Source organism: Misgurnus anguillicaudatus, chromosome 8 (assembly GCF_027580225.2).
Source record: "Misgurnus anguillicaudatus chromosome 8, ASM2758022v2, whole genome shotgun sequence".
Classification (NCBI taxonomy): Eukaryota; Metazoa; Chordata; class Actinopteri; order Cypriniformes; family Cobitidae; genus Misgurnus; species Misgurnus anguillicaudatus.
Genome location: NC_073344.2, coordinates 6,527,537 through 6,554,866, shown reverse-complemented (window position 1 = coordinate 6,554,866; position 27,330 = coordinate 6,527,537). Strand labels below are relative to the sequence as shown.

General features: G+C 37.5%; 1 protein-coding gene across 2 annotated transcripts in view; it reads left to right on the top strand.

Annotated features, from left to right (window-relative positions):
• usp13 (ubiquitin specific peptidase 13) overlaps window positions 1-27,330 on the top strand; it is a 46,595-nt gene that overhangs the window by 11,745 nt on the left and 7,520 nt on the right. Inside the window, exons 4-17 of one of the 2 annotated variants that reach the window (XM_055213076.2) lie at window positions 228-349; window positions 4,267-4,409; window positions 6,188-6,372; window positions 6,490-6,584; window positions 6,746-6,936; window positions 8,089-8,160; window positions 8,446-8,539; window positions 9,283-9,405; window positions 17,130-17,283; window positions 17,586-17,760; window positions 18,371-18,459; window positions 18,899-19,021; window positions 21,013-21,039; window positions 21,158-21,301. In XM_055213076.2, the coding sequence (XP_055069051.2) occupies window positions 228-349; window positions 4,267-4,409; window positions 6,188-6,372; window positions 6,490-6,584; window positions 6,746-6,936; window positions 8,089-8,160; window positions 8,446-8,539; window positions 9,283-9,405; window positions 17,130-17,283; window positions 17,586-17,760; window positions 18,371-18,459; window positions 18,899-19,021; window positions 21,013-21,039; window positions 21,158-21,301 (1,737 nt within the window). Of the gene's footprint in view, window positions 1-227; window positions 350-4,266; window positions 4,410-6,187; window positions 6,373-6,489; window positions 6,585-6,745; window positions 6,937-8,088; window positions 8,161-8,445; window positions 8,540-9,279; window positions 9,406-17,129; window positions 17,284-17,585; window positions 17,761-18,370; window positions 18,460-18,898; window positions 19,022-21,012; window positions 21,040-21,157; window positions 21,302-27,330 lie in introns of both variants that reach the window. The other variant, XM_055213075.2, reaches the window with a different exon arrangement.

Genomic DNA, 27,330 nt, shown 5'->3' with positions numbered 1-27,330 from the left:
TTCAGTTAAAGAAAATATGTTTCAGGAAAGTATGTAAAGTATACAAAACATTGTACAGTATGTGAATAACAAAAACTAAACATTGATCTTTTTCTTCTTCTAACATGGCTTTGTGTACGTTTTGTTCCATCAGGTGTTTGTTAATTAATCCATTGGGACATTTTGAAGCAGTGTAGTAATCCTGTCAGCTCCGGTTGACAAATAACTCTGTGCTTCCTTCCCTAAAGATTTAGAGCTTAACCGTGATTTTAACGGCGATGAGTATGAGTATGAAGATGAAGCCAAGCTTGTCATATTTCCAGACCACTTTGAGATCCCTTTACCAAATATTGAGGAGTTACCCGCACTGGTTAGTGAGACCATGTGTGCTTATGCGTTCTGTGTGTGGCCTGCATGCCAAATGCCTGATCTGCCATTTGAGTTTCAGTGCTTACCTGTTAGACGTCACTGAATTGAGTTTATAATTCTGTTTACGAGCTTATACTATACCGTACAATACTATACTAATACTGTGATATTGTGCTGTTCATTTAGCATTTAAGTCTTACTAGTAATTAGTTATTTTGTTTTACTCTAAATGACAAGCTTATTCCTCTTGTTAGATCTGAATGACCATAATATTTTTTTCCTCAGTTGTTGTTACTTGCATGTGCAGCATGTTTTATGTTTTTATTGCCATTATTGCAGTTAAAGGAATATTCAATTTTCTTAAAAGAAAAATCCAGATAATTTACTCACCACCATGTCATCCAAAATGTTGATGTCTTTCTTTGTTCAGTCGAGAAGAAATTATGTTTTTGAGGAAAACATTGCAGGATTTTTCTCATTTCAATGGACTTTAATAGACACCAACAATTAACACTTAACTCAACACTTAACAGTTTTTTTCAACTGAGTTTCAAAGGACTATAAACGATCCCAAATGAGGCATAAGGGTCTTATCTAGCCAAACGATTGTCATTTTTGACAAGAAAATAAAAAATATACACTTTTAAACCACAACTTCTCGTCTAGCTCCAGTCGTGATGCGCCAGCGTGACCTCACGCAATACGTCATCACGTTAAGAGGTCACAGAGGACGAACGCGAAACTCCGCCCCAGTGTTTACAAGTGTGGAAAAAGAGGACCACTCCGACGTTGTTGTATGTGGAACGCTACTAATTAATGTCTTTGTGTCAGTTTATTGTTTAAAATGGTCTGCAAATGTGCGTTTCATATATGTAACACGTGACCTCTCTACGTCACTACGCATTTACGTGAGGTCGCGCTGGGCCAGACCTAGACGAATATTTGTGGTTTAAGAGCATATTTTTGATTTTTCATGTCAAAAATGACAATCGTTTCGCTAGATAAGACCCTTGTGCCCTTTGGGATCGTTTGGAGTCCATTGAAACTTTGTTGAAGGAAACTGTTAAGTGTTGAGTTAGGTGTTGGGTGTTGGGGTCCATTGGGGTCCATTGAAATGAGTAAAATCCTGGAATGTTTTCCTCAAAAAACATAATTTCTTTTCGAATGAACAAAGAAAGACATCAACATTTTGGATGACATGGTGGTGAGTAAATTCTCTGGATTTTTCTTTTAAGAAAATGGACTATTCCTTTAAAGGGATAGTTCACCCAAAAATGAAAATGATGTCATTAATGACTCACCCTCATGTCTTCCAAACTCGTAAGATCTCCGTTCATCTTTGGAAACACAGTTTAAGATGTTTTAGATTTAGTCCGAGAGCTTGCTGACCCTTCATTGAACATCTATCTACGGTATACTGTACATGTCCGCAAAGGTAATAGAAACATCATCAAAGTAGTCCATGTGACATCAGTGGTTCAGTTAGAATTTGTTGAAGCATCGAAAATACATTTTGGTTCAAAAAACCCCCAAAATTATGACTTTATTCATCATTGTCTTCTCTTCCGGTTCTGTTGTGAACCATGTGCACGAGACTGCCCCACTGATGTCACATGGACTACTTTGATGATGTTTTTATTAGCTTTCTGGACATGGGCATTGGACAGTATACCCTACATAGATTTTCAATGAAGGGTGAACAAGCTCTCAGACTACATATAAACATCTTAAACTGTGTTTCCAAAGATGAACGGAGGTCTTACGAGTTTGGAAGACATGAGGGTGAGTCATTAATGCTATTATTTTCATTATTAGGTGAACTATCCCTTTAAAGAGTAGTGCCACACACAGTTGGTGGTATTTTTTCATCAGTGGGAAATATGTAGTGCTAAGTCCTAAAATTAGTTTTAGTCCCCTATGTATTCCACTGCAGGTTAACCCAACTCTAATCCTTATCTTTACCCAAACATTTTTTGTTAGATTACTCTAGGTAAGTAATGTAATTTAAATGCATACCTTACATGTTTACCATTACTCCCCAACCCTGAATATAAAAAGAATTAGTGCTTAACAATCAGTACGTTATACAAGTAGAAAATATAAAAAACTACATCATGTTGGAGGATGAAAAACTGCGGAGTTTTTGTTATACATACATGTTACATGTAATTACTATAGTAATAACAGTAAATGATACATAATTACATGCACCTTACACTAAACTCTTATTCTATAGTAAGTACGTAATGATTATTACTTAGTACTTACATGTATCATTACACTGTAACAAAGAAACAAAACGAGTGAGCCAAAATATTTTCTTTATTCATTATCCCACCTGCTGTTGTCAGGTGTGGTAAACCTTAATAATAATAATAATAATAATAATAATAATAATAATAATAATAATAATAATAATAATAATAATAATAATAATAATAATAATGTTGTGCTATTGTCACGAAAAATTAGATTAACGTTTTCGTGTTATTAACACGGTTTTCCGCTGTTTTTCGTGCCACCCAGCACGAATTTCTATAAATGGTTTTATAAAATTCTATAAAATTACATCCTAACACAAACCCTGAATCTAACCCTTACCCATTTTTTCCTATTTTTAAATCATAGTCGCTTGGGGTTGGGCTCGGGTTTGTGTTAGGATGTAATTTTATGCATTGGTTTCTACGTTTTTCGTCTGCTTTTAAAGGGGCCATGGCACAAGACTTTTTTAAGATCTCATATGTGAAGTTTTAGCTCAAAATACCATATAAATAATTTATTATAGCATGTTAAAATTGCCACTTTGTAGGTGTGTGCAAAAATGCAAATGAGCTGATGAAATTCAAACACTGATCACAATGATGGTGGTTGTTGCAATTAAAACTCAATTGTGCTTTTTCTCTGCACTAAATGGCAGTGCTGTGGTTGGATAGTGCAGATAAAGGGGTGGTATTATTAAAATAAGAGCTCCTCATGACATCATAAGGAGAGCCAAATCTCAACAACCTATTTTTTATGTGCTTGCAGAGAATGGTTTACCAAAACTAAGTTACTGGGTTGATCTTTTGCACATTTTCTAGGTTGAAGGTAGGTAGAAGCACTGGGGACCCAATCAGAGCACTTAAACATGGAAAAAGTTAGATTTTCATGTAATGGTTCCTTTAAAACTATTCTCGCCTGGAGTTGGGGTCTGGGTTAGGAAGTCGCAGAAAGGGATTCTAATCCAAACCCCAAGGGACAATGGTAAAAAAAAAATAGGCAAAGACACGAAAAAACATTCATAGAAATTAGTGCTGGGTGGCACAAAAAAGACATTACTGCTCCAGAGGCACGAAGAGCCGTGAAGAGTCGTGTCGGTGACACGAGGGCGTTAGTTAAATTTTTCGTGACTATAACACGAATTTCCGTGAGATTGCATAACACTCACTGTTTCTGCTCTCATGTTAATCTTGAGTAACTATAGAGTAGTACTACATTCTTCATGTCTACGAAGAGGCTTTAGTTTCATCAAATTTATAAAAGGTAGGTCAGCTGTACCGCTACTTTTCGAAAAGAGCCGAGCTCCTGGATGCGCACCATGGGCGGAGCAAGCACGAGCACACCACACACACCCAAAACATTATCCCATATTTTATTTATAAAACACATTCATTTAGAACACACATTGATGCACACAACGTACAAGTACATGTGTTTTCTTTTGTCCTTGTAGACATTTGCAATTGCATGGTGTGCTTATTTACTGTTGCTTTAGTTACTTTTATTACTTATTAGTTATTTACTTTTGTCTAACCTATTATACAGATCTGATCAGCTTAAGTCTGCAACACTTTGCTACATTCCAATGTCATATTCAGCTGTGAAACAGACATATGGTAGTAATGTTCATATGTATCCCAATGTCCCTTTAACTTGCAGGTAACAATAGCCTGTGATGCTGTCCTCAATGCTTCATCTCCATACAAAAAGCAAGAGTCTGAATCTTGGGAAGAGGAGATCCAAGTATCAAAACATGCCAGAAGTCTCAGACAACAGGAGAATGGAGTTCGAATTCCTCCAAGGTTTGTTACATTGGAAGATTTCATACGGACTTCTTAGCACTGTAGAGATAGCTTAGGCATGCTTAAAGGATTAGTCAATTTTCTTAAAAAAAATCCAGATAATTTACTCACAACCATGTCATCCAAAATGTTGATGTCTTTCTTTGTTCAGTCGAGAAGAAATTATGTTTTTTGAGGAAAACATTCCAGGATTTTTCTCATTTTAATGGACTTAACACGTAACAGTTTTAATGCAGTTTAAATTTGCATTTTCAACAGAGTATCAAAGAACTCTAAACGATTCCAAACGAGGCATAAGGGTCTTATCTAGCAAAACGATTGTCATTTTTGACAAGAAAAATATGCACTTTTAAACCACAACTTCTCGTCTATCTCTGGTCCTTTGATGCCCCAGCGCGACCCCATGCAATACGCCATCACGTCAAGAGGTCAAGGAGGACGTATGCGAAACTACGCCCCAGTGTTTACAAGTGTTGAGAAAGAGGACCGTTCTGACGTTGTTGTATGTCGATGATACTAATTAATGTCTTTGTGTCAGTTTATTGTTTAAAATGGTCCGCAAATGTGCGTTTTGATATGTAACACGTGACCTTTCCACGTCATCATGCAATTACGTGAGGCCGCACTGGCGCGGCACACAGCCAGAGGAAGAAGTTGTGGATTAAAAGTGCATATTTTTTTATTTTTCTTGTGAAATATGACGATCGTTTCGTTAGATAAGACCCTCATGCCTCGTTTGGGATCGTTTAGAGTCCTTCGATACTTCGTTGAAAATGCAAGTTTAAACCGCATTAAAACTGTTACGTGTTGGGGTCCATTAAAGTCCATTAAAATTAGAAAAATCCTGGAATGTTTTCTTCAAAAAACATAATTTCTTCTCAACTGAACAAAGAAAGACATTAACATTTTGGATGACATGGTGGTGAGTACATTATCTGGATTTTTTGGACTTATGGACTAATCCTTTAAGTGGACACCTTAAATTTGATATGTCTGCCTTCCTTGCCAAGTGGAACAATAAGAAAACTAGCTATTGATCATGTTTGGTAAAGTGGTAGAAAAAGTTTAGGGTACTTTATCATCACACCTAGTCGAATATCTCAGATATATGGGGCAATAAAAGCTATTGGTAAATCGCACAAGAAAGAAGTAGTCAGTTGATGTGGGGTTTCTCATAACTTTATAATAGAAATTAAGGTATATACTGTATACATGTATGTATGTATGTATGAAATGTAAATTAAATATTACACACCTGTTAAAAATATACACATTTTTTGGGACTTTTAACATTACTGTAAAATGGCCACTTATCAGCTGATTAACTTTGGCCAGCCAATAAATGAGTCTTATTTTTCTATATATGTATGGGAAATGATCAGAAGCTGTGATGTTGACTTAAAGGGATAGTTCACCCAAAAATAAAATTATGAAGATTTAGGAAGATATTTTGAGAAATGTTTGTAACCAAACTGTCCGTGGACCCCATTCACTTCCATAGAAGGAAAAAAGAATACTATGGAAGTAAATGGGGTCCTCGAAATATCTTCCTTTGTGTTCATCAGAACAAAGACAATTTTACAGTTTGCAACAATATGAGAGTGAGTAAAGGATGACAGAATTAAAATTTTTGGGTGAACTATTCCTTTAAATAGTCCACAGCATATGCTTAGTGGGTTAAAGAGCAAGCAACAACCCCTCATCATTTCAAAGACCCCAACTGAATAAGAGAAACTCCTTGCCTGCTTGTGTCTTCAAAATGGTTTATGTCCTATTAGTGGCTGGAAGTGTGCCAAGTGTGAAATGAGAGAAAACCTGTGGCTGAACCTGACGGATGGCTCTGTCCTCTGTGGGAAATGGTTCTTTGATGGGAGTGGAGGTAACGGACATGCCCTTGACCACTACAAAGAAACCAACTTCCCCCTGGCCGTTAAACTCGACACAATCACCCCAGATGGAGCAGGTAATGGTTCACATCAAATTTTTATGTATCACGTAAGAAATATGGCTCATGTTTTGGCTCACCATAGCAACATCATAATTTGGACAAGCAATTTAGATATTTTGGCCTGTTTTGCAGATGTTTATTCCTTCGATGAAGAAGAAGCCGTGCTTGATCCTCTCATATCAGAACATTTATTGCACTTCGGAATAGATATGCTGCAGATGCAAAGGGTATGTTTTATGTTTTCGTATCATTGGCTGACTAGAACAAGGATTGGTGTGCTGTGGCAGGCTGGAAATTGCTTTATTTGAGATCAAACAAGACCTTATATACGTGGACCTCAGCTTCTTGTCATTCTTTGTCCTTAAATGTCTGTGTCTAATCCTTGCAGACAGAAAACGGCCATCACACAGACAACCACGTACAGCCACGTATAAGTGACTGGGAAACGGTTCAGGAGGCGGGGCTAAAGCTGAAGCATGTGTACGGCCCAGGATTCACAGGCATCAAAAACCTGGGCAACAGCTGCTACCTGAGCACCACTATGCAAGTTCTGTTCAGTATTCCAGAATTTCAGAGAGCGTGAGTACCTTAAAGTCATCTAGTACAGCTCTACCAAAGCGGTCAGATTTTTCTTCAATTAAAAATGCTGTCTAGTACAAGAATATCTCTTGACCTCATATACCAACTGAAACATTTCATCCAGACTTTAGTATAAAATATGTCAGCAGAGGAAAAACAACTGCACTTAAGCATAATATTTTTGTGTTCCTAGTTCAGCATCTTTTGTTGGTCCTGGAAAAACATCCTTACCAACTTACCCTTAAAGGGACACTTTTTTGTAAATATTCAAATTTTCCTGCTCCCCTAGAGTTAAATATTAGATTTTTACCGTTTTGGAATCCATTCAGCCAAATTCCGAGTCTGGCTGTACCACTTTTAGCATAGCTTAGCACAATCCATTGAATCTGATTAGATCATTAGCATCGCGCTCAAAAATGACCAAAGAGTTTTGATATATTTCCCATTTCAAATTATATTAAATGATATTACCCAGCAGCCGAAAATAGCCATTTTAGTAACTTTCAATAGCAGGCGACTATTTTCGGGCACTGTGTAATATCATTGCGCCTCCTGCAGCCATGTTACGGCAGCAAAGTCCCTGATTATTACGCCAGAATGAGAGTATAGTTCCTAGCCATATCTGCCTAGAAAAATCACAACTTTTAGTACACAATGTAACTACAGAAGAGTCAAGTTGTAAATAGGAAAAATATCGAAACTCTTTGGTTATTTTTAAGCGCGACGCTAAATGGTCTAATCAGATTCAATGAATTATGCTAAGCTATGCTAAAAGTGCTAGCGCCAGACCCGGAGATCAGCTGAATAGATTCCAAAGCGGTAAAAATCAAATATAACTCTAGGAGAGCTAGAAAATGAGCATTTTTCAAAAAAAGTGGAGTGTCCCTTTAAAACCAGAGGAAAAAAAGAATGATGAGAACAGTATATAAGCCCCTGACCCAGTCCTTAGCCTAAACTTAACATTGACCCACAATCTGTTAAGAAAATCACTGTCACTGGATGTATCTATCAAAAAAAGCTAATGGGTTTGGAAGTTGTTAGATTGTGAACGAGACATTGTATTTTTGCCATCTCTTTCCAGGTGGATAGTATGTGGCCAAGGTTACATTAATATGCTAAAACATGTGTTTCTTTTCAATGTGTATATCACAGGTATGTTGGGAATCTACAAAGAATATTTGACTACTCACCTCTTGATCCAACTCAGGACTTCAACACACAGATGTAAGTGTTTCTGTTATTAAACATCAATATTTTTGAGCAATAATCTGTACATCGCCTTTTATTGTTATACATTGCCTTCCATCTCACATATTTTAGCATTACCATGACCCCGAAGTCTTATAGCCTGATGTGCTTGTGCTTAAAACAAAAAAAGTAGTTCTTAAGTAAACACCATTGCTAAATTTCTCACGCAATATTACGATTCGTATTGCATTGTACAAAAAAACATTTGTCTCATTTAGAGATGTAATCTAAATCACAAAGCAATTTTTCTTTGTTTTCAAGGGCGAAACTAGGCCATGGGCTTCTCTCAGGCCAGTACTCTAAACCTCCAATGAAATCAGAACTTATTGAACAGGTGATGAAAGAAGAACACAAGGTATTTGACTCAATATTTGCTTTAATTAGGGTCACATAACCAAGTTTATGCCTACAGTTGCTGAGTTTATGCTTCGGATGCTATTTCATTTTGGTCGAAAGAACTATGCTGCATAGGTGTTGCACATTTTATATATTATATGTTATATAAGGCTTAAGCAACCGTAAACGTATTGTTATGCAATAATAAGCCTTTTATTTTTTCATAGCTTCTTAAAGGGGACATTTCACAAGACTTTTTTAAGATGTCAAATAAATATTTGGTATGTATGTGAAGTTTTAGCTGAAAATACCATATATATAATTTATTTTAAAATGTGAAAATTGACCCTTTGTAGGTGTGAGCAAAAATGTGTCGTTTTTGGGTGTGTCCTTTTAAATGCAAATGAGCTGATCTGCACTAAATGGCAGTGCTGTGGTTGGATAGTGCAGATTAAGGGGCGATATTATCCCCTTCTGACATCACAGGGAAGCCAAATTTCAATGACCTATTTTTTCACATGCTTGCAGAGAATGGTTTACCAAAACAAAGTTCTTTATCACATTTTCTAGGTCGATAAAAGCACTGGGGGACCCAATTATAACACTTAAACATGAAAAAAGTCAGATTTTCATGAAATGTCCCCTTTAAAGAAATGGCATGCAGCAAACTTCTTGTTGGCTTATTAAGTTCACTGTTAATTCATTTTGTGACCCTGATGCTGTCCATGAATCTGAATGCATCATGCTTTTTCTATGTAGCAGCAGCAAAAGGGGATTTCGCCTAAGATGTTCAAAGCCTTGGTCAGTAAGGGACACCCAGAGTTCTCCTCCAACCGGCAACAAGATGCTCACGAATTCTTCCTGCACTTAATTAACCTTGTGGATGTATGTATGGGTTCCTCTCCTTTGATGATCTGTAGTTCATCCCAAAATGATTTCCTCCTCACACCTGTGTTGTTTCAAAGCTGTATGACTTAAGTTTGTCTATGGACAAACAAATAGTCCTTTTTTAAAGGATATCCTGATCTTTTTCAGTTAGTGAAAGTGAATGAGCACTGATTTGTTCACAAATTGGACTAATCCGGTTCACAAGTTCAGTAAATTACACTTTATTTGTTACCATAAATTTTGCCTTCAGAAAACTTTATATATGTGAGGAATACTTAATAATCTTCACCTATAGTGGGGTGTCAAAGTGCACCTATTTTCAGATTCACTTTTTTACATTTTCTTTGGTGTGTAAGTGTGTATTAGTACATGTTAACAATATGCAAAAGTTACATACCTCAAAGTAAAAGATGACACGACGATCATCATCTCCAATGTAAATCTCTTTTCTTGGACTACAACAAACACACGGATTGTAGGCAAAAGTTTACTTCCTGGGTCTGTTGACGTGGACAAGACCGACATTATCATAATTCCTCCCGCTTCTGACTCACAGCCTGTAAGTTAACTCCTGTTAGCATTGCATTGGGACTGAATTTTTCAAACATGGTAAGGAGCGTCACATTTCAGGCTGACGTCAGAAGTATTCAGGCCAATCACAACATGTACAAATTGGCTGGCCAATCAGGGACACAGAGTTTTTCAAATCTGTGCGTTTCAGGAGTGAAATCTGGAGCTACAAAAATGTACAGTATGTGAAAAATAATGTGTTTTTTTAACCATAAACCATGCTAACACATTTTATTTTACACAAAATAACATTGTTTTTTGTTTTTTTAGAAATGAAATAGGTGCACTTTAATTGTTGGTGTGTCAGAGAGTTGAACTCAAAAACTCGATTGGTATAATTTAAGAAGAAATCCGTGCTTACTTTACTTCCCTTGTGGGATAAATGTAGCCAGGATATTTTTCAAAAATAATTTTGTATTCCACTGATAAAGTTATATAGGTTGAAACAACGTGAACACAAGATGTTTATTTGCTTGATTTCGTCCTTGACATTTCAGACAACCAAGGGTTTCTAGGGTTTGGCAAAAAAAATCCCCAGACGTGTTTGTGGACTTTGAGACTGGACAGCAGGCTCTAGTTTCAGGAGACACTTTTAACTGCACTCTCTACCCCTCTGCTGGCAGACACACTTGTGGTCTGAAGTGACTTTCTCAACCGAGTTAAAATTAGATACCCCTATCAGTTACACAGGGCAGATAATGCTTCCTGTTACCCACCCCTGCCTGGTACATTTCCAGAATGAAACGGTTACCTTCCCTGACACTTTTCCGTGACTCGAAAACAAACATCAGTACGTGCCCACACCATTTGACTTTTACATGGCGGTGACGTACCATGTTAATATCATCATGACATAGCATTCGCCCCAATCTTATGTAATCTGAGTGGAACAAACTATTCAACAAGATAAAAAAGGGTGGGACTTAATTTTAGTCATCAGGTGTTGATAGTATTGTGAAAGATGGTGTCAGGTGTATGGAAAATGATGGGGTTTGGTGATGCCAGTCGTAAAGGAAAGTAATTTCAGCAGCAGCAGAGGTTTTTAATTGAAAAAAGTAATAATGTGTGACCCAGTCTGTGAAAACTCAGCTAAAGTAATTTTTTTGTGATTTACTGTTTTTTTTATAAAATTATCCTACATAATGTAAAGAACATTCTGTAAAATATATAACCTTGATATCTTTAATACTGACTGAGAAAGGTCATGTGAAAGATTGAAATTAAAGTGAAATCAGTGACTGAAATAAAACTTTAATGCTTCTAATCTCATAACTACAGTATGAGACTTTAGCCTGGATTTGATAGACAGGGTCACATATGGTAGTAACAAAAAGATGATTTTTAGGAGTAAGGGGGTGTGCTCACCAAAGCTTTTTTACGTGGCTGAAAACACCTAGCAGACGCCGACTGGCAGCTTTATTTCAACTGACTGGCAGCTTTCTTCAGCTGAGCGCTTTGGTTGCTGTGATGCTTTGTTTATCAGTCGTTGTATGATGCGCCGGTTGGTTGTTGTGATATTTGTCCCGCCCCTGCTCCACTGTGATTGGAGAGCAGTGTGAGAACTGACATTGACAAGCTGAGCTTTTCACCCAAAGTTGAATATTTTTCAATTGTTGGCGCTTAGCGCTGAGCGAGGAAAAACCGCTGAGCACCGGCTTTCAGCGTGGAAAAAAACACTAGCTGCTGGCTTTTTTGAAAAACGCCGCACTTCCATTGGAAACAATTGAAAACATACGTCGGCCACGGGCGTAAAAGCTTTTAAACGTGGCTGTCTGAAAACGGCAAGCAGACGCCGAATGGCAGCTTTTTTTAGCCAACTGCCAGCTTTCTTCAGCTGAGTGCTTTGTTGCTGTGATACTTCTGCTTTGTTTATCAGTCGTTGTACGATGCGCCAGTTGGTTGTTGTCAGTGTTGGGGTTAGTTACTCAAAAAAGTAATATATTACTTATTACATATTACTCTCAAAAATAGTAATGCCTTACTTCACTTTATTACTCTCTGGAGCAAGTAACTAGTTATATTACTAGTTATATTACTAGTTACATTTTTTTTCTGGGCAAGAATATTTATTTGGGCAAGCCACGGCCAAGAAAACATCCAAACACAAAACTCCCAAATCAATAAAAAGTTACAATTTTATTAGATTAAATTTGATAACAATTTACTCATTCAAAATACAGGGATGACAACAGGTTGCAATTATTTTTAGATGGACACCTTTAAATGGACAGCTGATAAAATAATGACGGTTCACAATAAATTATTTCCTGATTAAGACTTCCAAGAGTTCTGTATTCTTAGCAGGGGGATACCATGATGTTAGTGCACATTATTTACCCACCCACTATACACAGCAATGCACAGCAAATTCATCCAACACCCAAACATATAAATATATCAATTTAACACCGCAAAGTAATAAATACACAATCAATTCAATAAATATCATTAAAATCACTCAAGCTAAAGACACAGCCTTCGTCAATTACGGTAAAATTGATATACAAAATTGATGGGATAAACAACCTGCAGGCAACCCCTGTTTACATACAAACAAACAATGAAATGAGCGCCGGGAGACCGTGGCATAACCTCACATTCATCAAGGTCTCCACGGCGAGAAAACCCACCGTAAATACACCACATTTTAATACAACATAAAAATTACTGCTGGCTTCCTTACCCGCTACCGGACGTGGGGCACAGCGTTCGGAGAAACATTAAAGAGTGTGCACTTCACCGTCAAGTTATTTTCCTTCCGTTGAACATAATAAAATAATGACTGAATCTCCTCCCGTCGAAACTAGCGAACCTTCCTCTGAAAAAAAGCTTGCCGTTGTTGACGCTTCCATTTTCCCGATCTGTCTTTGAGTGTGCCGCTCTGCTGCCGGCTGCCGGGTGTCGACCAATCGGTGATGGTAAATGATACCTCATGCCAAACTTAGACCAATCACTGTTCCATTCACGCCCTCCTCCACTTCCCTTTTGTTCTCTGTGTTGTGTGCCTTTGTGTGATGAAGGTGCTACTGGCGAATGTAACGCAAGTAACTAGCTCGGGAAAACTGTAATAATATTACCATTTTCAGACGGGTAATGCGTTACACTACTAGTTACTGAAAAAAGTAATATTATTACAGTAACGCGTTACTTTGTAACGCGTTACACCCAACACTGGTTGTTGTGATATTTGTCCCGCCCCTGCTCCACTGTGATTGGATGGCCGTGTAAGAACTGACATTGACGAGCTGAGCTTTTAACCCAAAGTTGAATATTTTTCAACTCTTGGCGCTTATGAGCGCAGATAAACCGCCGAGTGCCGGCTTTCAGCGCGAAAAAAAAATGCTAGCTGCTGGCTTTTTTTAAAAACGCAGCGCTTTCATTGGAAACAATTGAAAACATACGCCGGCCACGGGTGTAAAAGCTTTGCTGTCCACGCCCCCTAAGGGGCGGGACACACCAAAGCTTTTTTATGGTGCTGAAAACGCCTGGAGGACGCAAAATGCTTAGGGCCAGCTTTCTTCAGCTGAGCACTTTGGTAGCTGTGATACTTAAGCTGTGAGCCGGTTAGCTGTTGTGATAGTTGTCCTGCCCCTCCTCCACTGTGATTGGATGACTGTGTGAGAACTGACATTGACGAGCTTTTCACCCAAAGTTGAATATTTCTCAACTGTAGGCGCTTGGCGCTGAGCGCAGATAAACCGGAGAGTGCCGGCTTTCAGAGCGAAAAAAATGCTAGCTACTCGCTTTTTTGAAAAACGCAGCACTTTCATTGGAAACAATTCAATTCAATTTTATTTATATAGCGCTTTTCACAACTGGTGATTGTTTCAAAGCAGCTTTACATTAATAGAAGCAGTGGAAAGCACAGAAAATCGACAGATAGCACAACATAATGCACGATAGCACAAGCAGCTAAATTTGCTGCGGTTATGAATCAACATAATAAGCGTGCGTATTACTAATGTAACGTAAAGAAGAGGGTGATAAGTTAAGGGTAGGCATAATAAGCTTTTGCTTCAGCCAACACCTTTTGGTCAATAAATGTGTAATGGAAATTTTATTATTATTTATTTATTTATTTATTTTGAATGATTTTGTATGTGTATATGCATAACTGTATGTATGTACTTATACGCAGGGCCGTGCACAGGGGGATGGCCCGGTGGCTAGAGCCACTGCCCCTCTGCCCTAATCGGCTGAGGTGCCCCTCTCACCAACCGCCAACCCCGGTCAAATTCTGTTACCGCTCGTCTAAAGATCCACTTCGTGATTTCCCGTCCGCTCCGCAGCATCTCTCACAATCTGTGTCCACTCTTGGCGGAGACAACAGTTTGTTGTATTGACAGATAGATTCATTACATTTCCTCAGTTGTTGAGCTGCTGAATAAGTAATTTGGTAGTTTGAAGTCGAGAGAGTTCGTGTACTATGTTTGTTTTTGCTTGCTTGTGTTCTCGCGATCACGACTTAATTTTCTTGTTATCTCAAGATACCAACAGTTGTTTTCTCGTGATCTCGACATAACAAAAGTTGTATTCTTGTAATGTGATTAAAGCTTACGTGTACTCAATAGTATGTATTTTGTTTGTAGACAGCAAAATCATATTTTGCTAAATTAGCATGGATGAACAAATTAGATTTTACTTTGATCAGGAATTCGCTCAAGGGACCGTCTTTAAAGTAACTAATATATACGTTTCTACTTTAACATGCATTTAAATTGAATGACTTAAAGTCAACAATCAGTCACAAAACCAACTGTAAACTGTTCATGTTGTTGTCAACTATAATGCACACTTTTTTGATATTAATTTAAAATAAACTGTTAAATACTATTAAATATAGAAACGTGTACATTATTACTTTAGAGATGGTCCCTAAATTCACGAGCATCAAACATCTAACTTCATTTATTTATTAGGTTTATCTGCAATTAGCTACACGTGTGGTAACGGCAAAGACCCAAACTCGTATCCATCAGCAGTCCACTTTAAAATAAACAAAATATTATGGCCTTTGGTTTATCATGTAAGGATAACGAGAAGACAGCTTTTGTTATCTCGAGATCATGAAGGAATTGGTCATGATCGCGAGAAAACAAGCAAGCAAAAATAAAAATATGGAAGACCTCTCGGCTTCCTTAGCCTATGTTTTTGTATTTCTGTCGGTAATGATTTGCTCTCGGTCTTCTAAAAGTGCTAATAACTTTGCAAGTAAGTAACAACAAAATATGCACATTCTTAGAATAACAGTGCTTGTCTAATCAAAGTAATGTACCCGATGAGATCTAATATAAATCACACCAAATTTGCTAAAAAAGACAAAAATAAAAAAACTATGTTTTCACAAAAAACAGAGTTGAAAGGGAGGCTGCAAAGGCAGTTCAACATTGCAAACACGAATTCAAAGCTTCAGCACGTAAATCACATAGAATATTAAGCAGTTTTGTCACCCTTAAATTCTTGTTATTAATTATATTTTCCATTATAACTTCTCTTATTTGATACTAATCTGTAAAACATCATTTTTTGTTAAAACCTTTTTGGTTTGAGCCACTGCCCCTCAAAATGTCTGTGCACGGCCCTGCTTATACGTTTTTATGTTTTCATGTGCAAAATGATGCAAATGGATTTTTTTTGTTGACCAAAAAATCTAATAAATAAATAAATAAATAAATAAAATAAGTTAAGCCCAAGAAGGTTGTCTCCCCGGGTTGAAAAACCCCCTAGGAGAACCCCCCCCCAGACTTTTTAGCCGGGGAATAAAAAAAAGTCCTAGGAGGGAAAAACCCTTGGGATATAAATATATATATACAGTACATAGAAACGAATACGGAGATTAAGCGGAGGTTGAGCGTGTTCTGCCGGTGGTCGTTGGTCAGGCATCAGCTGGGCATCAAGTTGAAGGTCGGCCAGTAGATCAGAGGTGTGCCGACTTTCACATTTACCAGAACTGGGTCTGTTTGTCTCATTGTCCTTGGGGTCGAGGACGAGACATGAAGAAAGAAAACAAAATCCTATTAGCGTATTGGCCATTCATATGTATACACATGTACACATACATATACACATACATATATAATTGAAAACATACGCCGGCCACAGGTGTAAAAGCTTTGCTGTGCACGCCCCCTAAGGGCCGGGACACACCATAGCTTTTTTTACGCTGCTGAAAACGCCTGGAGGAAGCTGAATTACAGCTGTTGTTTCAGCTAAGCACCAGCTTTCTTCAGCCGAGCGCTTTGGTAACTGTGATACTTGAGCTGTGAGCCGGTTGGTTGTTGTGATAATTGTCCCGTCCCTCCTTCACTGTGATTGGGCTCGTTGCTTAGCACTGAGCGCAGATAAACCGGCAATTGCCGGGTTTCAGCGCGAAAAAAAATGCTAGCTGCTCGCTTTTCTTTTTTGAAAAATGCAGCGCTTTAATTGGAAACAATTGAAAACATACGCCGGCCGTGGGTGTAAAAGCTTTGCACCAAGCCTTTTTACGCATATGAGAACTGACATTGACGAGTGACACTTTTCACCCAAAGTTGAATCTTTTTCAACTCTCTGCGCTCAGAGCTTTCAGCGTGGAAAAAAACGCAAGCCGCTGGCTTATTTGAAAATCGCAGAGCTTCTTTTGGAAGCAATTGAAAACATGCGCGGCCGCAGGCGTAAAAGCTTTGGTGTGCACGCCCCATAAGTGTAGATGAATGGTTAAAAAAAATCCATATGTATATGAATATGGTTGATTACATGCATTTTAAGCTTTTTACAATATAAAAGGTTTTAAAACGGTTTAAAGTGATGAGACATAATAAGAAGGTCATGACCAAAAGTATATATTAGCAAACACTTGCTTACACATGAGGTTCAACATTAGAGCCAAGACAAGGCTATATTCACCCTCAAAAATGTGGGCTGCTTTATTTGTGACTTGCTTCAGCTGTGCCTTGTGGGCCATGAACAGTTAAGAGACCTCACAGTGTATTTCTACCTCCTCAGCAAGTTTGTTTTCTAGTCAGAGGTCTCTGGTATCACAGACTTGATAGAGGGGGCCGGTATATTTTTGTATGGCCTCAAAATAGTAGAACTGCTGTAGGATGACCTTGCTGTTATCTGTTATGGACTAACTTTTACAGCAAGATATTAAGTTTTCTTGTCTTTTCCAGAGGAACAGCGTTGGATTTGAGAACCCCAGCGATGTTTTTCGTTTCATCGTGGAGGAGCGCGTGCAGTGCTGTCAGTCGCAAAAGGTGCGATACACACAGAGAGGGGACTACCTTATGCAGCTTCCTGTACCTTTGGAGGCCGCCAGCAACAGAGGTAATACCTTCTATAGTCTTACTAATATGATCTGATCATTTCAATTATTTTTGTAAGTGTAGCCTAATATTACTAGATGATTAGATTTAATCCTAAATTAAATGAATGGATAACCTAAATAGGTATATCTAAATGCACTCTCAAGTTGCTTTGGATAAATGCATAATTTGAAGTGGTTACTTATTGTTACTTCCAAATGTGAAGTCTATCAATGAGTCTGACTGGATGAAAAAAGTAATAGCACTAATAATATTGTAAATGCTAGTAAATAGTATTAAGCAATGGTTATGTCATTTGTACAGAGGAGCTAATAGCGTATGAGACTAAGCGGAAGGAAGCAGAGGAGAACATGCGGCCCCTTCCAGAGCCCGTAAGGGCCCGAATTCCCTTTACCGCCTGTCTGCAAGCTTTCACTGAGCCTGAAAATGTTCCAGACTTCTGGAGCTCTGCACTACAGGCCAAGTCAGCCGGAGTGAAGTAAGCCAGGTTCTTGTCCAAGACCTTTTAAAGGATTTACCACACATGCTCCACATAAACAATTATGTTTGATATCGTATTTACATTTAGACTTAGTTCATTTTAAGGATCTCTTTCAGACTTGGAAAAGCTTTATTGTCACTTATAGCTTGACATAGCGAACTTCATAGGCACAGAAAAAAAAGCTTCATTTTTTAAGCTTTTCATTGATTTACCTTGCATCCAAGGGTTGTGCATTGTTTGATGCTTCCTGTTAATGTTAAAGGGATAATTCACCCAAAAAAAATACATTTTGTCATTTACTCACCCTCCAAACTGGTTTTGATAAACACAATCTAAGATAAAAAATGTTTTTTAACCAAGCAGATTGTGTGCGCACCATTCACTTCCATAGTATTATTGTTCCATACTATTAAAGTCAATGGTGCCTGAGATCTGCTTGGTTATAAATATTCTTCAAAATATCTTCATTTGTGTTTATCAGAACAAAGACATTTATACAAGTTTGAAACAGTCTGAGGGTAAATGAGACAGAATTTTTATTTTTTGGTGAACTATCCCTTTAATGTGTGCTAGTACCCACTAACAGACTATCTATGTCAATCCTCAGGACCTCCCGTTTTGCATCCTTCCCCGACGTCATGGTATTACAAATGAAGAAGTTCACATTTGGAGTGGACTGGGTGCCCAAAAAGTTAGGTGTGTGAACTTTAACTCACATCTGACCAAAGCAGGCAATGTTTTCGATTCCAGCTCCTGTTCAAACCAGATTTAAGGATATGTGATGCTTCAGATCATCTGTGGCTGACCTTCATGAGTTCTCTTGTGCAATTCAGACCATCACATGTCATGCATGTTGAGCAATTGATGACGACTGTTTACCTAAAGACTACTAGTTTGCTCAGCAGAACTTTTAACCTAGTCCAGCAGAGGGTACTGTAACACTGTGTAGGACACCTTAGCTGAGAAATTTGCGGGATTAGCAACAATTTCACTGTGATGGTTGGTGGAGCCAAAAAAATTGAAATGTTGACAGTGTTTTAAGAAAGTAATAATGGCCAGAGTCTGTTCAATGCATTTTGCGTTATGTAGTGCATCAATTAATATTATTGTTGTTTTTTGTATGCTATCTATGCAGACATTTCTGTAGATGTACCTGATTTCCTGGACTTGAATCGTCTCAGGGGGACAGGGCTACAACAAGGAGAAGAGGAACTGCCTGATCTCACACCTCCCATTGTCATTCCTGAAGATACCAGAGGTGAGAAGATGATTTTTAGGTGCATTTGTTTTTAAATCAAACGCACTTAAACCAAGTGTACAGTAGTTAGTTTTTCTAGTTGTCATTTGTTAATTTAATTTTAATCAATATGCATTGGGCACATTGCAAAGTGTTGTTTTTAGCCATTATATACAGAAGTCCCAAAAGTATTTGGACATATTATATTATTACGTATTATTATTATTATTATAATTATAGCAGTATGTGACCCTGCCTGTAAAAACTCATAAAAACATCCTTCATAATATAAAGAACATTCTGTCAAAACATAACCTTAGTATCTTAAATAATTAATTATATAATTAATAATATTATATTTAATAATTACATTTACGCATTTGGCAAACACTTTTATCCAAAGCGACTTGCAGTGCATTACAAGGTATAATTGTTTTTAGTTACCTAGTATTTACAGTATTATTTACAGTATGTGTGTTCCCTGGGTTCGAACCCATGAACTTTTGCGCTACTAATGCAATGCTCTAGGACTGAGCTATACAGGAGCATAATAATTAATAATTAATAATAATTAATTTAAACTTTGATGCTTATAATCTCATAATTAGATTATAAGATGTTGCCTTGGATTTCACAGGCATGGTCACATATATTACAATATATTATTAAATATCAATATATAACAGACCTTGTCTTTTTGAATAATAGGCTTTATGCCCAGCTGCACTACTTCCTGAACTTCAGCCTGCTCCTTGTTTCCTGTCTGCCATTATTGGACAAACTGATTAATCCAGGTATGTCTGATTATTGTTGTTGTGACTACTGAGGTCAGGCACACCTGGATTAATCAGTTTGTTTGTGACTACTGAGGTCAGGCACACCTGGATTAATCAGTTTGTCCAATAATGGCAGACAGGAAACAAGGAGCCGGCCGAAGCCCAGCAAGTAGTGCAGCTGGGCATAAAGTCCATTGTAGTACAAACACATTTTTGCACAAATGTTTTGTAAAAATAAGTTTTAGTTTTCCAAGTATTTGAACACAATAGGGTGGTTTCCCTGACATACAGTAAAAGGGACGATCTTAAAGGGACACTCCACTTTTTTTGAAAATATGCTAATTTTCCAGCTCCCCTAGAGTTAAACATTTGATTTTTACAGTTTTGGAATCCATTCGGCCGATCACCAGCTCTGGCGGTACCACTTTTAGCATATTTTAGCATAATCCTTTGAATCTGATTAGATATGATCTGAATACCTGATATATTTCCTATTTAAAGCTGGTCTCTTCTGTAGTTACATCGTGTAAGACAGACGGAAAATTATGCAGTGCCCGAAAATAGTGCCCTGCTATTAAAAGTTACCAAGGGAACTATTTTCAGGTGCTGCGTAATATCATTGCACCTGCTGCAGCCACGGTACAGCAGCAAATTCTTTAATTATTACGCCAGAATGAGAGTATAATTCCTAGCCATATCGATCAAAAAAAAAATCACAACTTTTTATTTTACGTTGGTCTTAGTACGCGATGTAACTACAGAAGAGTCAAGTTTTAAATAAGAAAATTGGTTATTTTTGAGCTAATGGTCAGATTCAGATCAGATTCAATGGATTGTGCTGGACTGTGCTGGGAGTGGTGCCGCCAGACCTGGAGATCGGCTGAATGGATTCCAAAACGGTGGGGATCGGATGTTTAACTCTAGGGGAGCTGGAAGGTTATCATGTTTTCAAGAAAAGTGGAGTGTCCCTTTGAGTCAGCACTTGGCCTTAGTTTAATTAAAAAATCTTATTCGTTTTAACAAATGTGCCTTACTAAAAACATTACTTGTGTGCATTTTGAGGCAAAACAAAAGGCACTGATGTATTTTAAGATATGTCCGTACAAGTTGTTTTCAGTTTGGACGGCTCTTACATTTATTTTAGTCTAGGACTAGTTTAATCCCTGTCCGGGAAACCGCCACATACTGGATGATTTTTTTACTTTTTACTTACTGAAGTCTCTCTTTTTTATTCAGATAGTTCAATAAACAACTCATTGGAATGTAAGTTTACCTGTAAATACACTGAATTCACCAAGACAATATTTGTGAAATAATTGTGTATACTGCAATTTCAAATATGCTATTTGTATATTTATTTGACTTCTTCCATGTTCCCCAGCTCCAGAGATAGATGAATCATCTGTGATGCAGTTGGCAGAGATGGGTTTCCCTATGGAAGCATGTCGAAAGGCAGTGTACTACACTGGGAATATGGGAGCAGAGATGGCCTTTAACTGGATAATAGCACACATGGAAGAACCAGGTAGGACCTTGTATATTGACATAACCGATTAAGATTTGGAAAAGGGCATATTTTTAGTTGTTTTATATAAAATAACTAATATAAAGTATATAAAATACTGTATAAAAATCCTCAATTGTTGGAGTTGTTTTGTAAGGAGACTAATGTATGGACTAATATATACATTTTAGACATTTAAAGAATTAGTCCATTTTCTTAAAAAAAAAAAAATCCAGAGAATTTACTCACCACAATGTCATCCAGGATGTTGATGTCTTTCTTTGTTCAGTCGAGGAGAAATTATGTTTTTTGGGAAAAGCATTACAGGATTTTTCTCATTTTGATGGACTCCAATACTTGGCAGTTTTGATGCAGTTTAAAATAGCATTTTCGAAGGACTCTAGACGATCTCGGGCGGGGCGTGGGGGTCTTGTTTGGCGAAGCGATTGTCATTTTTGGCGAGAGGAGTAAAACATATGCACTTTTAAACCACGGCTTCTCAGCTTCCTCCGGACCTGTGGTCCGCCGGCGCGACCTCACGTAATATGTCATCACGTCAAGAGGTCACGGATGAAGTTTTCGAAACAACGCCCCACTGTTTACAAGTGTGGAGAAAGAGGACCGTTCCAACGTTGTTGTATGTGGAATGATACTAATTAATGTCTTTTTGTCAATTTATTGTTTAAAATGGTCCGCAATGTGCGTTTCATTTATGTAACACGTGACCTTTCCACGGCATTATGCAATTACGTGAGGTCGCGCTGGTGCATCACAGAGCCTGGGGAGGAAGAGAAGTTGTGGAATAAAAGTGCATTTTTTTATTTTTCTTGCCAAAAATGACAGTCGTTTCGCTACATGGGACCCTCATGCCTCTATTGAGATCGTTTATAGTCCTTTGAAGCTGCGTTGAAGCTGCGATTTTGAACTGCATTGGAACTGTTGAGTGTTGGGGTCCATTAAAGTCCATTAAAATGAGAAAAATCCTGGAATGTTTTCCTCAAAAAATATTGTTTCTTGCCAGCTGAACAGGGAAGGACATAGACAGTTTGGATGACGTGGTGGTGAGTAAATTATCTGGATTTTTTTTATCTGGACTAGTCCTTTAACTCAGATGAACTTTCTGTGATTTGCATATTAGCCGTCCTCAGAACAGTATGTACTAAGGCATATTCTACAAGCAGGTGTTTCGTTGTTTTACTTTAAAAAACTACGTACAAAGTACACCTGCTGTTTTCTTAAAGGAACCATACATATTAACTGCCATCCATGTTGCCTTGAAGATTAATAAGCTTTTGAGGTCTGGTGTGCTTTGTGGAGCTCATTATGTGAGTTGCTGCCACAGGGGAATATTTCATGTTTGGAGAACATGCTGGGGTCTAAAATGAAGACGTGTGACGTAAACAGTTACGTACATCCACTGACGTACTGTAAAAGACTATTATAAAAGACTAAAATAATTAATCAAGCCACTTACATCTAGGTTGCTTTATGAATAAAGAGTAAATCCTAGTTTGTGCTGGGTTGTATTTTCACTAGATGGACATCATGTTCATAATCATGTTTCTGGCCAGTAGACACACTCCTCAAACGTTAGCATTGCCAGTGAGCTGGGAATTCTGTTCTCCTCATTTTCCTGCCCTAGTTAAGCAACCATCTGAGATTGCACGCACGCATGCACGCGCACGCACACACACACACACACACACACACACACACACACACACACACACACACACACACACACGCACGCACGCACGCACGCACGCACGCACGCACACACACACACACACACACACACACACACACACACACACACACACACAGAAGCAGACTCTCTAGTGGTCTGTTCCACAGCTGGGCCTGTTTCTATATTGTTTGTCACCACTAACAGTGGTTATTAATATAGTGTACACTTCATACACTTATTTATTTTGCTCTTACATGAATTTTTCTGGACTTTGCAGGTAATATTGTGAAGGCTTGTTGATAAAAGCAGCAATAGAATCTTACACTACTGTCGACGTTTTAGAATAATCATCAAAACGATCAAATAACACAGATTTATGTTGTGACTAAAGAAAGTGAAGTAAATCGAATTATGTATAATTTAGTGTGGAAATCATTTTCCTTGGAATGCTTTTTAAACAGTATTAAATAGGGCTGGGTATTGGCAAGGGCCTCACGATATGATACGTATCACGATACATGGGTCATGATACAATATATCGTGATACGATACAATACATTGCATGTTGCAATATTTTTTCTTTTTTTATGTAAAATGTAAAAAAAATAGAGCTGAATTATTAAACTTTTTTTTTAAGCCAAAATGCTTCCACACGTCGGCTTTGAGAGCTGCAGATGTTTTTTAATTTTCTGCCAATTTCTCACTCCCGCTAACTGGCTGTATATGACAGACAACTGGACAGCGAGAACTACAGCAGCGGCGGAGGAGGTCGTTTGATGACACAGAGGGATTTGTTGGGTTTTTAAAAATATCGATAGTAGAGATAGAAATATCGATACACTATCATGGAAAAAATGTATCACGAATCAGATAGTTAGCCGTATCAATATTTTTGCACAGCCCTAGTATTAAAGCAGTTAATTATCTTTTCTGGGCTCTTATTCCCTGCTTTTGCTTAGTTCTTCAGTCAGAGTCCTGCATCTCGAAAACATTTTTTTCAACAAAGTTTTTGGTTTTTATTGAAATATATATAGGCAAAATTATATTTTGTTCATTAAACAATTTTAAACGTTTAAGCATACAACTTCAGATTAAAAGATTTTTAAGATCATGAGAAACATTTTAGTCAAGTAACCCAAAACCTTTAACTGGTAGTAGGCCTAAATATAAACAAAATGTGGATTTTTTTTATTAGAATAAGCTGTTTTTATCTACATAAACCGCGGATCTCTTTACATAGAAGTCGCCGTTTCTACAGTAGCCCTAAACAAACAAACTGTTCTACAGTGCGCGTTTCGTCCCTGCGTTGTCTCAGACGCGTTGACTTCTCATTGCGTGCGTTTCGAAATTGAGGTTCTTTGCAATTCACAATCTCACCGTTAGATGCCACTAAAAACCCCATACTGTACATTTAAAGGAAAACACCACCGTTTTTCAATGCTTTACTATGTTATTACCTCAGCTAAGACGAATTAATACATACCTATCTTTTTTCAATGCGTGCACTTAATCTTTGTACAGCGTGTCGTGAATGTGTTAGCATTTAGCCTAGCCCCATTCATTCCTTAGGATCCAAACAGGGATGAATTTAGAAGCCACCAAACACTTCCGTGCTTTACCTATTTAAAGACTGTTACATGAGTAGTTACACAAGTATGGTGGCACAAAAAAAAAACGTGGCGATTTATAAGTGGATTAAAAATGAGAACTATATTGTATGGCGGAAGAGCACTTAGTTTGCAGCACTTTGATCTTGGGCGCATTAATATTGAGCGAGAGGGGAAGTAGTCAGGAGTAAAGATGTTACTGCGCGCCGGGGTCGAAGTGCTGCAGGCTGGGTGCTCTTCCGCCGTGCAATGTAGTTCTCGTTTTTGTCCGCTTAAAAAATCGCCGCGTTTTGTTTTGTGCCACCATACGTATATATTAATTCAGTTAACTTGACTGAGGTAAGAACATAGTGAAATATTGAAAAACTGTGGTGTTTTACTTTTAACTACTTTTCAATTGATTGTGTTAATTTAGTGCAGTTAATTAACACAAAAATGAATGAAATTAAAAATGATGCTTTTTGACCTTTTGCAAATTAATGTCTGGACCCTCTGAGCAATTCCAGCTTAAAGTACCAAATAAATTTAAAGGGTGTTTTTAATAAGTACTGCAGGCACTTACTGAGAACAGGCTGCACATAATGAGTAGTCAAACCTATGCAGATCTCTTTGATTTACACAGTACAAAAACAGACAGGCGGAGTGCAACACAATAAACAATTTGTTCAAGTTTAGAGAGGGATTACCTATTAATTTAATGCAGTGTCTTCAAAATTAATTATCCATGGCACGTAATGTTAAACAATAAGACCAGGGCTGCGCTTCCAAAATCTTCTTCAAGTTGAACCTTATATAGCTGTACCTTATCGTTAATACGTGTTTCCCGAAACGTGCTTAGTTAAGTAAACCTTCTGTAAGTCATACGTTCGGAAGTTTGGTCTGGAGCACTCTTAGCTATAACTTATTCCTTGTGACTCTGCTAGGGGCCATCACTGTGATAAAAGTACAGTATAAATAAATATCTGTAAAATAGTTGCAATACACTCACATAAATAGACATCATTCCACTGATGGTTGTTAGCTTTTAATAATATTTTCCAAAGGTACATTAGCTGCCAACTAAGATGCTACAGGCTTAAGAGACCATTTAAAGAGAATGATTTTGGGTGGAGGAGTTGGTGAAAATATGGCAGATATACAGCAAATAGTCTCACTATTTAGTGTTTGTGCATTTTCATCCGTGAAATCTTTAGTCTTACGGCTAGAATTTAAGCTGCAAATTAATAAATCGCAAATATATTATAGTAAGGGGTGCTCAAACTTTTTTAATTTGGGACCCATAGACAGGTAGCCTATAATCTATTCCACATTAGTTCTTAGGAATATAAAGAAAACACATTCATTTTGTTGTATTTTTTGTCTATGTCTTGTCATATTAAGCTTGATTGCAATACCAGTTATAATATGGATACCCGATTATTTCAAAATCATAATTTCCCTAATTATGATTATTAATGTTAATTCGACTTTACATCAAAGTTTTTAAATGTTTTATAACTTTGAGGCAACTCCAAAATAAACTGCTTCACTTGCAGACTATACTGCTTGTGTGTATAGTCTCCAAAGGTCAAAAATAAATTTACATTAAAAAACTCATCAAAGCTAAAATCTAAAGCAAACATGATATATGTATATATTATATAATACATATTTTTATATGTTATATTTGAGGTAAACAGACAGGCTCCAGAAATCTTTATCCGCATTGTAAATGCGCTGCTTGCGCATGCAGTGTCCAAGCACAATAAACGCGCAAACTAATGAACAACAGTTTGTTTTTATATATTTAAAGCTAATGCACAGCCAAGCCAGGGGACTTGCACGTCCCACCTTATTTCCCTGTGCGACACACTTAATGGGAACCCCTGATATAAATTTTCCTTTCAAAGGCATACTCCAAATACATTGGAGCAGTTTATGCATGATACATTTGGACATGAAGTTGCGGGTTTTGCATGGGTTTAATATAAAATAAAATATGCAAGGCTGGATTTAGTTGTTTGAAATATTTGTACAAGATATTCTTAATAAATTCAATTTGAGCTATTTCTGAAATGCTTCTTTTATAAAAAACACTGCTATGTCATAACGCAGCGAAGTACCTAGTGAACAATTGATTGTCGAGCAATCGATATCACCTATTCAGCACCATTGCCATGGACAGCACCTGGAACATTGTACGTAAGAAAGTATACCTTAAGAAACCCGCTAAGGTACAGTTCGAGAAACACGCCTAGAAAAGGTATATCTGTTGTTAAAGGTGCAGTGTGTAGATTTTAGTGGCATCTAGTGGTGAGGTTGGGAATTGCAAACAATGGCTCAGTCCACACTCTTTTGAAACACACAGTGAAGTTATGGTCAAACATGTCATCGTCTGAGACAACACAGTGGTGAAATGTGCACTGTGGAGCGGTTTGTCCATTTAGGGCTACTGTAGATACATGGTGGCACAAAATGGCAACTTCCATGTAAGGGGACCCACTGTGTATGTAGATAAAATGGCTCATACTAAGGTAATAAAAACAATACATTTCATTATGTAAGGTCTTTATACACCACTGAAAACAAACTTATCTATATTATATTGCATTTCTGTTAAGAGATCCTCTTAAAATGTACACACTGCACCTTTAAGGTTTACCTTAAGAGTCCTCGTAGCGCGCTAAGAGACAACGTTATATAGCCCAGGCAGTCCAGGAAAATAAAAAAGATGCCTATGCAATGCATTTATCGACCACAAATTGTCTTCATTTGGG